The sequence below is a fragment of the Malurus melanocephalus genome, unplaced genomic scaffold (genome assembly GCF_030028575.1).
Source record: "Malurus melanocephalus ecotype Western Australia unplaced genomic scaffold, MMel_1.1 scaffold_488, whole genome shotgun sequence".
NCBI lineage: Eukaryota > Metazoa > Chordata > Aves > Passeriformes > Maluridae > Malurus > Malurus melanocephalus.
Window position 1 is genome coordinate 456,443 of NW_026623720.1, and position 15,475 is coordinate 471,917.

General features: G+C 54.5%; 1 protein-coding gene across 3 annotated transcripts in view; it reads right to left on the reverse strand.

Annotated features, from left to right (window-relative positions):
* RSPO1 (R-spondin 1) overlaps positions 1-8,235 on the reverse strand; it is a 24,740-nt gene extending 16,505 nt beyond the window's left edge. Inside the window, exon 1 of one of the 3 annotated variants that reach the window (XM_057381042.1) lies at positions 8,182-8,235. Coding sequence is in view for 1 of the 3 variants with exons in the window: in XM_057381036.1 (XP_057237019.1) it covers positions 7,897-8,104 (208 nt within the window). In the remaining 2 variants the exon portion in view is untranslated. Of the gene's footprint in view, positions 1-7,896; positions 8,155-8,181 lie in introns of those variants that run through there. The other 2 variants (XM_057381041.1, XM_057381036.1) reach the window with 2 other exon arrangements.
* Positions 8,236-15,475: the final 7,240 nt, after the last annotated feature.

Genomic DNA, 15,475 nt, shown 5'->3' on the forward strand with positions numbered 1-15,475 from the left:
CAGCAGTGCCACACAGCTGGCAGCAGCAGCTGCCCAGCCATGACTGACCCTCATCCCCAGTTGTCACAGGGCTGATGTGATGCTCAAGGCCATGGGTCTCTGCTGAGACCCCTGGTGCCCTGGTGAGTTGTCCCAGGGTGTGTGACAAGGTGCCAGCCAGCCCCTTGGCACAGGTGCCCATAGACCCTGCAATCTCTTGGGGCAGACTCCYCAAGCTCCCAGGGCTCTGAGCTGGAAGCCATATGGCACACGCTCTTCCAAGGATGTGACCAGCCCTAAGGTGGCTCTTGAGTCCCTCCTGGCTCCCCTGCAGGGTTCAGGGCACTTCCCGTTCCACACTCTGCTGCCCACAAGCTGCCACTGAAGATCGGTCTCTGAGCACCCCTGGCAGCTGCTGGCATGAGACCTGGAGTGCTCAGGGGCACTCAGAATGGACACAACAGCACTAAGGAAGAGGAGGGCAAGGGTGTGGATACAGAGAATGGCATCAAGCAGCACCCCCAGACACCCAGATTTGGAGATCCTCATGAATTCCTCACACACCTGCCATCTTCTCTGTACACAGCACTTGTGTGRGGGCATCTGTGCAAAATAACCCAAACAACCCAGGCAAGAGGGAAAACTCACCCTTTTCTGCASCTTTTCCTTTGTGCTGTCAGTGTGTTAATGCTCATGGACATGGCAGTTTTATTCATCCTGGATTTTCCTTGGCACCTCGTTAAATATCCCTCATTTCCTATTTGTAAATGATGTCACTGAGATCCCTGCTATCTCACAGCAGCATTGTGAATGTGTTTACTTGTTGGCAGATGCTGAGCAGCCACTGCTGCAAGTCCCCATATTGAAGACCTTTTTCTATTTATATTTAGWGCTTTTTTACTTTCTATTCTAGGAAATTCTCCACTACCATCAAATGTTGTCAGGGACAACATCACCCCATTGATTGTACAAGTTAAAAATCTGATGAACCCAAGATTTATATTTCATGCACGTTGAACAGCCAAATCTCCTTTCTGATATTGGTGWGCTGCAGCCTCAGTTGACAGCTGTAGATCAAGTTTCAGTCAGGAGCAAATGTTTCCAAGTAAGCAATAAACCCCGAAGTGGTGGCTCTGTGCTGGCAGTGCTGACAGACCCAGATGCAGCAGCAGCAATCAGCCAACAGAGCAGCAGGTCTGGCTGAAGGCAGGGGCTGTACTCACAGCTCCCTGGTGCCAGAGGTGTCATTGCAGAGGGTGCTAAATCACACTAAATCCTTCCTTAACGCCCTGCACAATAAATCCAGCATCAAGCCCTACAATTCTTTCCCCTCTGACAGAGGSTCCTTTACAGGTTTGGTTTTCTTTAGCTAATAGCTCCTGAGACTAGTCCTAAATTAATCCCAAACAGGTTGTTTCTCTCCGGTACAAAAGGACATGAAATTCCCCATTTTAGCAGGGTAAGGTGCCTAATGGCCCCAGATTGAAAGCAGAGCTCTGAGTGGAGGGTTCCTTAACACTCCCAGCAGGTTCTCCTCTGGCTGGGCCATGGGCACAGTGGATATGCACAAAGGAAGCACCCATTTGTCACATCCCCCAACCCACTCTTTATGATTCTCCTCTACATTAAAGCCTGCCATATTTTGGTCCAGTTTCATCCCTCTGTAGTTCCTGCCTTGCAAAACCCTCTGTCTCTGTCACCTGGGGGAAGGCTGACCCTGCCCAGTGTCCCTCAGCCCCCAGTGCAGCTGAGGACAGAGGAATTTCAGCTGTGCCCAGCTCTGCACCCAGCAGATCCAGCACTGAGCACCACAGCTTYTTTCAGACCCACATTAACCCTACCAGTGCCTGGGCACAAATTCCCAGCTGGCACAGAGGGTGCATTACTCATCCCTGGTGCCTCATCAGCCTTTGATAATATCTCAGCATAAGCAAAAAGCAGAAAAGACACTCGCAGAGAAAGCAGAAGGAAAGCGAGTATGTCCTGAAGTGTCTGTGACGTTCCCAGCTTTGCCATGAGGTGTTCTCTGGTCTGCTGCTCTGAGGGTTCTCTGCTGCAGGAACGGTGACAGCCCAGGCAATTGTTTACAATAACAGCTGAAAATCTGCAGCTCAAGCCCAGGGAGCACAATTCTGCCAGTGCCTGCTCACTGCAGCCACATTTGCTCTGCCTGCAAGACAACGACTGCACTGCTGGCAGGGGCTGCACTGGGGTCAGGCACCGGGATCACACCTTCTGTGGGAGATGGGAGAGCCACAGGATGTGGAGCTATTCCTGATAGCATCACTGGGCATGCCTCTGCTTCCCCAGCAAGCCTGGGCTTCCATGCACTCAGAGCTGCTCGGGGGCTGCGCTCAGAGGTGGCAGAGCTGGCTCCTGGCAGCAGCCTGTGCGGGAAGCACCTCCTTCTGGGATTGTCCCTCATCATCATCTCGGATGGGTGCTGAGAGCTGAGCTGCAGAGCCACAAGAATTGCTTCAGTGTAAAACTCTTAGAGCAAGAGCCTGTCTCTCCAGAGGTGGGATGAGCTGTCCCATCGTGCCCCAGAGATGTGCAGGCACCACCCCTGCTCCCCTGATCTGTTCAGGACAGGCCTGCCATGCCCAGGACAGAGGGTAGCTCCTGTGTGCCCCCCAAGCTGCCTGGCTATTCAGGCTCCTTTCTTGTCCCTGCCAGGTTTTCTGGCACCTCGTCCGTGCAGTCTGGACATTTCCCCTCTCCCCAAGGAGCAMCATTATGTGCATGTTGGGAAACGCTCTTTTCCCATTTGCTCCGAAGGCCCTTTTCCCCTGTTGTTTGAGGAATGCTGTTTGAATTAGCTCCACGGATTGCAAACAGACCCCGTTGTTTTCCTTTCCCAATGCAGGGAGGCTTCTGTTCTCTCTGGCCTGCTGGATTAACCAGGGGCCTTACACACTGACCTCTCTGCAGCTCAGGGAAGCTAATTTAATCCCAATATTGTTACAGATCACAGCAGGACGGATCTCACAGATTCCTTGAGGCAAACCAGCATGGAGTGCTGGCAGGGACAGCAGCACGCTGTGTTTGTAGAGGCGRGAGCTGCTGCAATTTTTCTGTTAAATTCCCTCTCCAAAACTCATGCAGCTGTGGAGGAGAGCCGTGCTGGGGAACGGGGGGACACCCAGAGCACAGAGGTGCAGCTGAGGAGATGCTCTGCCTGCATCCCCAGTACTCCTGGCATGCCAGAGGGTGGAGGGTGGCTCTGAATCCTGGCATAAGAGAAGGAAATGCAGGCTCACATCTCTTCGCTATTTCTTTCTCCTCATTATTCTTTTATCCTTGATAAAGGATAAAAGCTCCTGAAAGTGCTCTGTGGTGTGACGCTGAGCCTGGAAAAGGCATCAGCGTCCTCGTATCAGGGCAATCTGTACACCTCACTTGTATATTCAGGGGGAAGATCTGCCTTCTCACCCAGCCTGCAGTGTCACAGCTCTGCCTCCCCCAGCCCCACAATCCCACCTGAAACCATCACTCTCCCCAGCACAGCCCCTGCAAGGAGGGCAGAGGGGTGCAGGAGCCACCAGGGYTTGGGGTCAGTCCTGCCTCTCCCAGTATTGCTCGGGGGGCTTTGATGTTTGGGAAAAATAAATTACTTTGGGACGCTATTAAAGAGAAGTTTGAATGATGACACACCACAGGGCTGGGACTTCCAGMGTTTCTTGTAAACTCCATCCAGAGCTGGAAGTGGAAGAGGCCACTGGCTTAGCCAAGAGGACATGAAACCGAGAGTCTCTGCAGCAGGAGTGGCTCTGTGAGCAGCTCGTCCCTCTGCAGGCATCTGCTCCCTCCSTCCTGCCTCTGCTGCTGCAGATGTCCCCCAGAACCACAGGGCAGAGTTTGGGGAGCATGGATGGAGCACCCAAGGGAGCCACAGCCCTGTGAGCCAATCCTGGGAGACAGGGACAGGGATGTGAGCTGGGCATGCAACCCCTGCTCCAGCCCATCCTTCTCTCAGCCATGATCAGCTCTTGGGAACATTCCTGCTGGATGACATTTCCCAGGGCATAGAGGAAAAAAAAAAAAGCACTTTTTTCCCAATATAAATTCTTGCAACAGTAGAAACCCCACACAATAGTTGTAAGCCCTGGAACGGCTGGGGGTAAAACAGCTACAGTTCAACATGGAAATAGCACTGCCATCTCCAACTCGTGAGTCCCAGATGTGGGACATCATGTGTGACAAAACCCCACAGGCGGGACATGCAGGAAGCCTGTAATTGTTGAGGGCTCCCATCACTGTACGGGGACAGGCTGGTGACCCCAAGAGTCCCCAGCACCCCGTGGGTCACCTGCCACAGCAAGAGAAAGGCCCTGGAGCCCAGGCTGGCATGGGGGGTGACGCAGAGCTCCCTGTTAGCTCCCTGGTAGTCCCTGGTAGAATGGACCTAAATCCCAGTTTCGGGACTCTGGGTGATTTTGGGATGTTGGGGTAGTTTGGGAATGCCCCAGGCATGAGCTGGAGGTTCTTGCTGACCCACAGAATTGATGCTGGTGCTCTGAGTTGTATTGACACAACACCAATGGGTGGGCACTGCCCTCTGTGTGTCCTCACTAACAGCAGATGTGTCCCCTGGACAGGGACCCGTTCAGGTTTGCCCACTGCACTGAAAGCAGCAGAAAACACATGGAGAGGATCCTTGTGCAGCAAAAACTGCAGTGATGTGTTTGCTCTGCCATGCTCTGAGCCATYTGCAGAACACCTGTAATTACTTCAATTGCTTCAATTAATTCAATTACAGCTTGGGACTGTCCCATGCCCGTGCCGAGGGCGCACATCTCGGCTCATGCCCAGCCACCTTCTGCCACACAGCAGCTCTGCAGAGGTTTCCTGCAGAGTCAAGAGCTTTGCTGGTGTGGATGGGAAATGTCTACATATTGTGTTTTACACTATATAATTAATTGGATGCAGTGCWGAGCAAGGAGCTAATTCTGCCTGGGGGTTTTGGTCATTGTGCAGACACAGAGAGGAGTCAAGCCCGGTGCAGTGGGATGAGGCCAGGATGGAGGAGGCTGGGCAGGGAATGAGGGTCAGGCTCCCAGTGCTGGAGCAAGGGGAGGATGAGGAGTGAAAGGATCCTGTGATGGCAGGGACCGCTCGTACCACTACGGCAGCTCTGCCCTCGCTCTTTCTGCCTTCTGCACCTTTCAGTTTTTGGATGAGTTCATCCTGTGCGACCTCGAGGTGAGGCTGGCCCAGCCTGMACCCCACATGGGCACCCAGAATCACCTCATGTCACCCCACATCACCCTGTAACACCACACCCCATTGCCCCCATCATCCCTCATCCCCCTGCACCACCACCCCAATAACCCCGTACTGCGGCACTAAGGGCACACGCCAGTCACTGCACACACTTTTGTGTTTATTTTAAATATCTACAGGATSATGGCATGAGGAAGAGATGGGCCCAGCCTGACTTTTTCAGGAGACACACCAATCCCAGCACAGGGCAGGACAATGGAAAACACATCCAGAGCATCAGTGGGGCAGTGGAGCAGGAGGTGGGGCAGCCTCTCCTGGTGCCTCTGCCCTGTGAGTTTGGGGTTTCATTTACAATTAAGTTTTTCATATGGTAACATTCAAAATTTTGATGGGAGATGAGGCTACTTTTTTTGCCTAAGAGAGAACATACTTTCACTGCTGCACCTGGCCCAGGAATGAGTTCTCCCCTATTAAAATGTAATTTAATTTATCTCCATGGGTTTTGTGATGACTGGGATTTGTTCTAAGGAGACCTTTAAAGGAGAACTTTTGCATTATCAAATGTATGAGCTAGGAAGTTGAGTTCTGGCATCCCCTGATAAYCAAATTTCTTTTCTATCCTACACTATATCAATCATGATAAAAGCCCCTGCCAAAGCCCTAACTCAAGCCATGCTTCTGGCCTATTGTGAAACAAATCAGCAGGGGAAAAAAGCAAAACCCACATGATGCTCTAATCCAGTATTTTTTAATGTAAGTTTCAAGGATATTGATGGTTTATCTCATCAGGTAAATATTTTTAGCACAGTTGCTTTCCCAGGGTTAAACCAGGACCAAGTGACTGCCAAAACTGTAACTCATTTGCTCTGACAGACCCCAAGTAGCTTAAAAATGAGTTTTCCTGAAATCTGAGGCCTTGTATATACCAAACAACAGCACTGGCACCTTCCCACTAGGGCTGCAGGGTGATCCCATTTTCCAGGGTCTGGTCTGATGGATACCCATCTCCCAGAGTTTCCTAGGTCCCCCCCAACACAGGAGACCCCAGTAGGCTGTGGGTGAGCTCTGTGCATGGGGCGATGGGCAAGGATCCCTTGGCCCTTTGCCCCTTTGTGACATTTCCTGTGTGCAAAGAGGAAGGCACCTTTTTTAGAGTCTGATTTTATCGCTTCCCTAACGCATCAGCTTGTAGAGTGCAGCAAGGAAAGAGCTCCCTTCCTTGAGAGCATCTCCAGGGCACAGCGATGGTTGAGGCCAGCAGAGAGCTGAKAAGAGTCCAGCACCGAGGCTGGCATCACTGCCAGGACCCGCGTGGCACACACGGCTGGCATTGCCACCCCGTGGTCACCGCGCTGGCAGAGGACAAGGTCCCAGTGCCGGCTGGGAAAGCTCCAGCTCTGCTTTGTGTTTGAGTCAAAACCTGCGAGCTACTGCTTACAGACACTCAGTGCTTTAGCAGGCTGAAGTGGGAGAAGCGAGGGAGATGCCAGACCCAGCTGCTCTCCGCTCCAGGAGCTGATGGAGGATTAGCCCAGCAGCATGCCTTTACAAATTGCCGGTTCYCAGAGTACACAAAACAAAGCTCTGAGGATTGAGTGTCTCAGCACAGAGGCAAAGGCAAAAACTTYGGGAACCTGATAGCAATTTCCACCCAGACACAGAGACATGTGGACCCCGGCTTCCTGCGYTCCCCACAGAGCCCTGCCTTGTCCCACGGTAGCTCAGCCTTGGCGAATGCGGAGTTGGGGCTGTTTGCTCGGAGCAGCCTCCTGCCTGCAGCCCCGCTGAGCCTCTGCCTCTCTAAACTGGTGCCCCACAAACCAGAGAGGGTTTGTAAAGCGACCACAGGTCCCTCCTGGGATGTCCTGGCGCAGAGAAAGCCATTCCCTGCTCTCCAGTGCCCAGTGCCACTCTCCTGCACAAGGCTGGCACCTCCCCACCAGCCGCCCTGTCACGCTCGGTGGCGGAGCTGGAAGCTCTCGCTACTTGTTTCACGGGAACTTCCGACATTTCAAAAATTGTTTTCATTCTGGCTTGGAATGAAGACAAATATTTCAGAAATTTCCTGGATAACATAAACTTTAAAATATCCTCCAAACTGAAATAGAAGTGTTGGGCTATCTCAGCTCTTGCATTATGTCATATCATGCCAGCTCACGGTACACTATGCAGAGTCACGGATGACTTCTCACGAGGAGATGTAAACAAAAATACAAATAAAGTCAGCAAGGGAGAAGAAATGAAATGCTGAAATGACAAATCCTTTACTTTTTTTTTCCCCCTTGTTCAAATTAACTCTCCATGGGAAATCGCTCGGAATTTTTAAAAGAGCACAGTCTGGCCAAAGCAGCTCTGCTGCTCTCTGGAGCAGGAGGAACGTGCCGCCGGCTCTCCCCTCCAGCCCGTCCAGACGCAGTCCAGCAGCGCTGCTGCTGCAGCCGGGCTGCTCCGGGATATCCGTGTGTCCCTGCCCCCGGCTCCCTGGTCGCGCTTGACCCCTTATCGTGTTTCTCGAAAGCCGAGGGCAGGCGAGCTCAGCGCTCCCCGCGCAGCAGGGCCCGGCTGTCTCCAGCGCAGATAACGCCRGGATGGATCACCGGGCGCCGGGCTAGCGGCGCGAAGCAGCGGCTCCGTGGGAGCGCTAGAGGAGGTTCCGTGGTCCCGCTGTGCCCGGTGCTGTGGGACGGCGCTTACCTGGCTCAGCTCTGCTCGGCCGGGGCTGGCTCCTGCCCTCCCTGCGCCCCGCACATCTCCCGCCCAGGCGGCCGCTCAGCGCCGCGGCGGCTGCCCCGCTCCGGGGCTCCGCGCCGGGCAGACCTCCGGGCGCCGGCTGGCACCCATCCCCCTGCCTGCCCCGTGCCTCTCCAGAAAGGCACTGCTGGGAAGGAGTGCCGGGGCTCATGTCTCCGGTGCTGTATCCACCCCTTCCCACCCTCTTGGGGTTCGGTCCTGCCAGTTCCACTTGTGGGCTGTCCTCACCACTTTGGGCCTTTCTACCGCTCCCCTTCTTGTGGCTCTGGATGTCACCACAGACACGCTTTTATGAGAGTGGGCTTGTGCAAGGCTTGTATAAAGTGTTCTCAGAAATACGAGGTCCTGTAATTTGTAAAACTAATAAAAATGTCCAATAATTTTTACAAGGGAAAAATGAGTCATTGGATGGCACATTTCTCATTACTGGCATTTTACAATTAAAATGAGCATCTATTGAATCAATCCAAAGCTCTTATTGTTAGCAGACACTAATAACTTCCTGAGCTATTGAAGATACTTTTTTTCTGAAGAAACATGACCCTTTGCCACGGCATTTCTCGTCGAGAGTGGTATCCAGCTGAGACCAGCTCTGCTCAGCTCCTGCTGGAGGGTTTTCAAACACATCCTGATGAGACTGGTGGCTATAACTGGGTGGGAAATTGTTTTTAAGCCCTCAAAAATGTTCAAGATTTCAAAATTTTTCCCGCTCCACATGGGGATGAAACCAGAATTGTTCAACATTTTTACCAAAAAAAAAAAGTCCTCATGGAAACCATCTCCGGAATAGCCAATAGCCATGGGTCATGCTGAGCCAGTGGAGCAGGGACTGCGGTGGCTCAGACCGCCGTGATGGTGGCTGGGCTGGCATCAGCCAGCTCCCGGGGCAGGACACCCATCCCAGACCTCATGACCTTTTCTGGTGAAAATGAATCCAATGAAACTTTCCCGGTTTTTCTGCAGCCATTGTGTGTGCGTGGCCACGATCTGTCCCGTGCAGAACAACCCAGGCCAGCAAAGCAGGGGCATCACCATCTCCCACCTTTGGACGACCAAGAATTTTGCAGCTTCTTGTGTTTTAAGGACAGTATTTACAGTCAGAGCCTAATTTTCTACAGGCACTAAGCTTATCTGCTGCTGCCTTCTGAAGAGCAGCCTCCCTCCAGATGTCTTGGGATGGATCCTGGTCACCACCATTCCATAAATAAACACCCTGATGAAACAGGAGGTTTGGTCTGAGGAGGATGCAATGATAAGAAGCCCCACAGAGGCACAGGGAGGCTCTGAGTGCCCTCAACAGTCCTTCTTTGTCCATGGAGGCTCATTTCATCCTCAGGACATGAAACCAAGAAAAACCAGCCTGACCGCAGCACTTGTTTCTCAAAGTTACCCCAGATGTAGCAAAAGAGATCAAAATGAAAAACCCMTTTATTGCCTTATCAGTGGTGTTTAGGGAAAGCTCCTGCTGAGGGATTTAGCAGAGGAGCTCCAGGTTGCTCTCTGGTTTTAGGAGAGCTTTTTTTCCATGCGCGATCACCTGTACATCCTCAAGGCAGAGTGAAAAGCCCTTCCCCTGCCATGGTGCCAGAGAAGAAAAGCCAAATTGTCCCCATGTGCCAAATGAATACAGAGAGTTTCTGAATGTGAATCTTTCCTCTCAAGCCTCAGCGGGCTCCAGGCAGCCAGGCTTCTGTCATTTGTGGGGAGATTCAGCTCCTATTTGCACTATCAAACACGTGCAAAGCTTATGAAAAACTCCCATGAAATCCCACTGCACAGCAGTAACAATGGGCAAGTCCTGGCTTCCAAACGCTGAGTGCCCTGCCAAAGGGCTGGCAAGTCCAGATCCTGCTGGGCAGAGGCATCCAGATGCCACATGTGCCATGACAGATCCTCTTGGTGCAGGTCTGCAGGAGACAAGCCCCAGCTGAGCCTCCCCATGAGCCTGCTCCAACCCTTTTCCAGAAATGAGCACCTGCAGGACTCAGAGACATCTGTGATGGAGATTTCACTCTGTTTTGTCTGGGAGAGTCTTTATTTGCATGGGGAAGGCGGCTGAAGCTGGTGCTTGCTTTCTGCTGTTTCAGCAGCCCGGAATGGGCACAACAGAAGGATGCTGGGCTCTGYCCCCTGAGCACCACACTCAGGCCTCCCCTGTCCCCATCCTCCCCAAGGCTCTCCAGAAGGGATGGTTCTGTCTCTTGGGAAAGTGCCATGGGAGTGGGGATGCAGATGCAGGGACCAGATGCTGGGGAGAAGCAGATGAGGTTGTTTTCCATTCTCTGTTGTTGTGCAATGGCCCCAGCTCTGGAGACACTTCCCACTCCTTTTCCTTTGCTACTGAGCGTGGGGGTTGGGATGACAATATGTATTGTCATTTATAAGCTCTGTAGGACCCTCCTGGGATCTACATGCATAAATCTTGGGTTTGCTTTAGCATTCCTTTTTCCTCTTGCATCCTTGCAACACAGCTTCTGCCTGTCCTGCCCGTCTGAGCTTTGCAGAATCTGGAGTCCTGTGCTGCTGCCATGCTCATCTGCTCTTGCTCCAAAGGGAGGGCCTTGGGAATGAGCTGCTAATCCATCTTGGCCTGGCCACAGTCCCGCWGTGGCTGCCAGGTGCCTGAGCACAGCGCACACAGCGGGCAGTGCCGACAGCTGACAAAAATGCCAGGAACTTCCCTTTATGGCTCTGTATTTCCCGTTAAATTTTTATTAAGGGATTTCCTCAGCACCCAAGAGCCCAGTCACTGGCAAAGCCGAGCAGGAAGACCTGCTGCCCGGAGGGGACAGGGTTGGGGACTGCCTGGCTCCCTGGTGCCCAGGGCAGGGGCTACCCGCGCTGGGAGGGCTCGGTGCCATCGGCCCRGGCAGGATTCCGGCCACCCACCCGCTGCAGGGACTGCTCCCAGGTGCCACTGCAGGCTCTCGGCCCCCGGCTCCCCTGAGGCTGCCGTGTGCCCGGCCGGCAGTGAATTTGGCGTCCCCGCCGCWGGGACTCATCGGCTGATGTCGCAGGATTTCCTCCCCCCGCCGGGAGCGCACAATAGCGGGGACAGGCTGCTCCGCAGACACCCTAATCCCTTGGCGATTGTGCCGCCTTTCGGGGGGTGACAATGGCTCAATGAAGGTTTGCAAGGTTAGCAGGAACGTTAATCCTTACAGAAGAAAAATGTGACAATTACTTAATGCCGTGGCTGGGAGCTTTTGTGCAGCCCTTCTGGGCAGTGTCTCATCGACAGGCGCTGTCGAGGACAGCGGGTACCGGGTACCTGGGACAACAGGCGACGGGGTTCTGCTTTCGTGGGCTGCAGCCGGTGCTGCCACATCTGCCCACCCTGGCTCGGCTTCTGCTCGCCCTTTGGAATGCCCATTCGAGCGAAGGAGTTTCAACCATCGCCCAGTGAAAGCACAAACATGTCCACAGCCAGAGCTCAGACCGCTCTGGGGAACAACAAAGCTTTTTGTTGTCTCAATTTAATTTCCAGAAAATTGGGTGTCTCTTACAATTCAAAAACACTGCGAAAGAAATGCAGCCGAGAAGCTGCTGCGGGAAGAGCAGGGAGGGCACACGCCTAGCGAGCCGCTCTGGGGGCACGGTGGGGAATGTGAGAGAGACCCGCAGAGGAGGGGACAGGTGGAGGGAGCGGGGGTTGGAATAGTTGAGGGCAAGAAGACGAGAACAGCAGAACCTGGGTCACTGGGCAGTGATCCCAAGGGTTTGCGATGAGGAGGAGGGGAGGGAGCATCTACCCCGCAGAGCAGGCGGCTCCCGGGGGTGCGGGCTCCGTGGATGCGGTGACCCCTCGGTCGGGAGCCTGCGGCAGCTGCCGGGGGCTGGAGGGATGTGCGAGTGCAGCTGTGTCAGCGCAGAGCCTCGGCCGCTCCCCGCAGGACGGCTCTGCTGGCWTCGGAGAGTCGCGGGGAGGTGCAGGAATGAAACACCCTCGGAGCTGCCAGGCAGCTTATGTGTGGAGAGCTGTGACAGCCATCCGGAGATTTCTCTGGCTGCAGCGACTGAGGGAAGGGAAGGAAGGGATAAAGCACTGAGATCACAGACGAGATCCCGCCTGCTCGCCCAGAGGCAGGCGCAGCACCACAGCGCGCCCCGCCAACCTGCTCCCGGCGGCGCTGGCGAAAGTGCCGCCGTGCTGTCCCCGCCTGACCCCGCACCCGTCCCCACGGAACGCGGATCACCGGCAGCCAGGGGCAGCAGGGACAGCCACGCATGGCCGGCAGGACAGAGGACAGCGCGGTGGTGCCCGGTGCTCCAGCCAGGCTGGGGCAACATCTCCGCCTGGACAGGAGCGAACACCTCTCCAGGTGTCCSCTGCGTGAAGCAGGCAGCCCGGAGCCCGTCCCGGCTCCCCTTGGCCGTCTGCATGCCTGGGATATCGTCACACCAGCCCCCTGAAGAGAGAAGAGCTGCTAGAACTCAAACCTAGACCCCGTCGGGTTCCCGAGAAGCTCTGGGCAGCCTTCCCTCACCTGTCCCTTCCCTGCTGTTCCTGGCCTCCAGTCCCTGGGCGCATCGGGAAGGGCAGGAGTCCACGAGCATGGGGCAGTGRGGCACACTGTCACCGGTGCTGGCCGTGAGCACCCTCCTCTGTGGGCGAGCAGCCGCCCAGGTCACCCCACAACTCCTTTTCTCGTGGCAACGTGCGTGTGTGCGCTCGCGTGTGTGTGTGGAAGCCATCGCGGCTCGGTGGATTTCAGGCACTGCAGGCAGAGAGCACAAATCTGCCTCTGATTAAATCGGCCCTTTGTAATATAACCTATATGAGCCTGCACTTAACACCCATCATCCTGAGGAAAGCCCAGGCTCTCTTCCAGACGGTTGGGCTGCGTGCCTCCGGGGCGGATCTCCCAGGGACATGAAACTGCCGGGGCAGGAACTTGGATGCATTTCTGTGCGGATTCTTCCCCCTTCTAGAAAGGCACAATGGGGCTTTGCATGAGTGATACAAACATGCCAGTTGTACTTAAGGTTGACAAATAATGTAAACCACACAATCTGGTTTGAGGGAAACGACTTCACCACAATTTATTTTAGTGCTTTAAACATCACGCCAAACTCTGTAGTGAATTGCTAAATTAATGCCGGACTGCCATCTAAATAGACATCTTCAGATCACAAGCATGTTATAGGGGGAATGGTTTCCTTTGAAATGGTTCCCACAGCTTAAAGGCTGTGCAGAGAAAAAATGTGCCCAGGATTCAATTGCTGCCAACATGTGGTGGCCACATTTCTCCACTGCTATTGGCCAAGATGCACAGCAAAGCTGAGGAAGCATCGTCTGAGGTGGATAGATAAACTTGTGATTGCAGAGAGACAGGGAATGCCATAAGCAGCTCACTCTGAGGAAAGGGGTAAAGCAAAAAGAGCCTCCGTTCCAAGCTTTTAGCCTGGAAAAATGTGCTCTGCCCAGGAAGGCATCTGGTTGTCCCTGTTGCACATTTTCTCAGCTGCTTGGAATGCAGCAGAGCCCAACAAAAGCACAGTGGATGTGTCTTCCCTTCTTGGTTTTAGATTGGTGCTTTGGCTGATGTTCTCAGGCTGCTGTACCCTGCTCCCCAGGCTGCTGGCACCATCGGCAACTTCCACCTGCTCACAGTCATGGCCTAGATCTCCTGACACAAAACCCTGACAGATCCCCTGGGCATGGGGAGCTGGAATTCTGGGGCCAGTGCTCCCCACAGGWGTCAAAGAAGGGGATAAAAGACAGGGACACCATGACATCTTCCCTCCAGCTGAAGGATCTAGGAAGGGTCATGGTGAGCACTCAAACCCCGTATGGGCTTCACATCTGCACTTCAGACTGGAGGTACCCTAGCACCCATTGACCAAGTGAAGACAAAGGATGAGGAGACAAAGAAGAGGGAGGGGAGCTGTCATTTGGCCACTGTTCCCGCCCTGGCAAGTTGGGGTTTTGTTTCCCCATCACCAGCCTGAAGTCCATCTTCCATGCTTTCGTGGCTCAGTYGCTCTTTCCCCTTATGGTTTCCTTCAGCTGAGCTGGAGGAAGAATAAAGAAATGTCTCTCCGGGCCCCAGCCTCTTGCAGGGCTCATAAATATGTCTCTGCTTAAAAACTCAAGGATTAATTAACTCATGAGTATCTCCTAACTTAAGTTCTGGGAAAGAGCACCCTCCTGCRTGGGAGGCAGCATATCTGTGGGACGTTTCCCCAGGGCTGTCCCCTTCTCACAGATGCCTGACAGGGATGGACCCAGAGCCAAGCAGTGCCCACCGTGTGGGACCCTGGCCTGGCACTGCCACTGCATGCCAGCTGTGGGGCACCTGGGTGGCCATCAGCATCCACTCTCTGGCCATGTTGCCATGTTGCCTTCACAGTGTTTTCAATTAGGTGCTTGACAATGCCCAGGCTTGGTGGTCCCTCATAAATTCTGAGTGCTGCTGGTGCCACGGGAAAGTTTGGACCAAGGGGGGTCCATCTTGGGGTCRGGCTCTCTGGACACACCAACCCCAGCCCCTCTGCTGCAGAGCCCCTAGAGCGGCTGCTCCCCATGGCTGGTGAGCCCTGCCAATGGCTCCCACTGGTCCACATGCTCCATCCTGCCTGGGAAGGTGCCAGCTGCATTGGAGGGTGCCCTTTCTCCCCAGAGATGTCAGACAGGCACACTCCCCCTTTGTCCCTGCCCCGTGCCCCGTCTGGAGGTAGAAATGGAGCAGAGCAGCCCAAGGGCACTGCTGGAGGGTGGGCAGGAGTTTGCCCCCACTGACAGCTCCTCTGCCTCATCACTGGCCCCAGCTCTGCAGCCCAGTGGCCCCAGGACTCCCCGTGGTCCCAGGCACCCTGGGCAGGGCTGCTCCAGGGTCTGGCCGTGCCTTTCACAGCCCCTGGGGAGGGAGGGTGTCTCCAGCAGCCGTCTGGTCCTTGGCACAGCGTGTGAGCCCAGCAATCGCCAGGCTCCRAGGAGCTGAGCTGCCAGGAGCCACTCCTTCTGCAGCGGCTCTGTGCAGAGCTGGTACGAAACAAACAACTTTTGCAACATGTTTTGTTTTTTCCACCATTACATTTAAAAAGTAAATAAATTAAATCCATTTYGCTGCCACTTCACTATGTCAAGTGTAACCTGAGCGCTGCTGGCAGGGGAGGCAGCGCATGGTGCAAGGCCTCCCTGGCTCGTGGCAAAGCTGCCTGGCTGTGCTGGAGCCTGAGAAATGAGGGATGGGCTCAGAGGAGCTGTGTGGAACCTGTGCCAGGGATCCATTCTGCCCTGCTCAGTGCCAGMAGGGATGGCCCCATCCCACATGGTCGGCTTGAAGAAGTGGTGCTGCAGTGGAGAGGGGTGCCAGGGTGAGCAGGGACCATGACACAGGCAACAGCTGAGGATGGCAGTGTCCCCCAGGCTGTCCCCATGCCTCTCTTCACCCTGCTCCTGTGTCACCTCACTCCTTTCTCCCCGTGTTTGCAGGCACAGTGCTGCTGTCTCAGGCTGAACACCTCCATCCTGTGCTGCCTCCATCCTGTGGCACCAAGTGTCACCCAGCGGGGCACT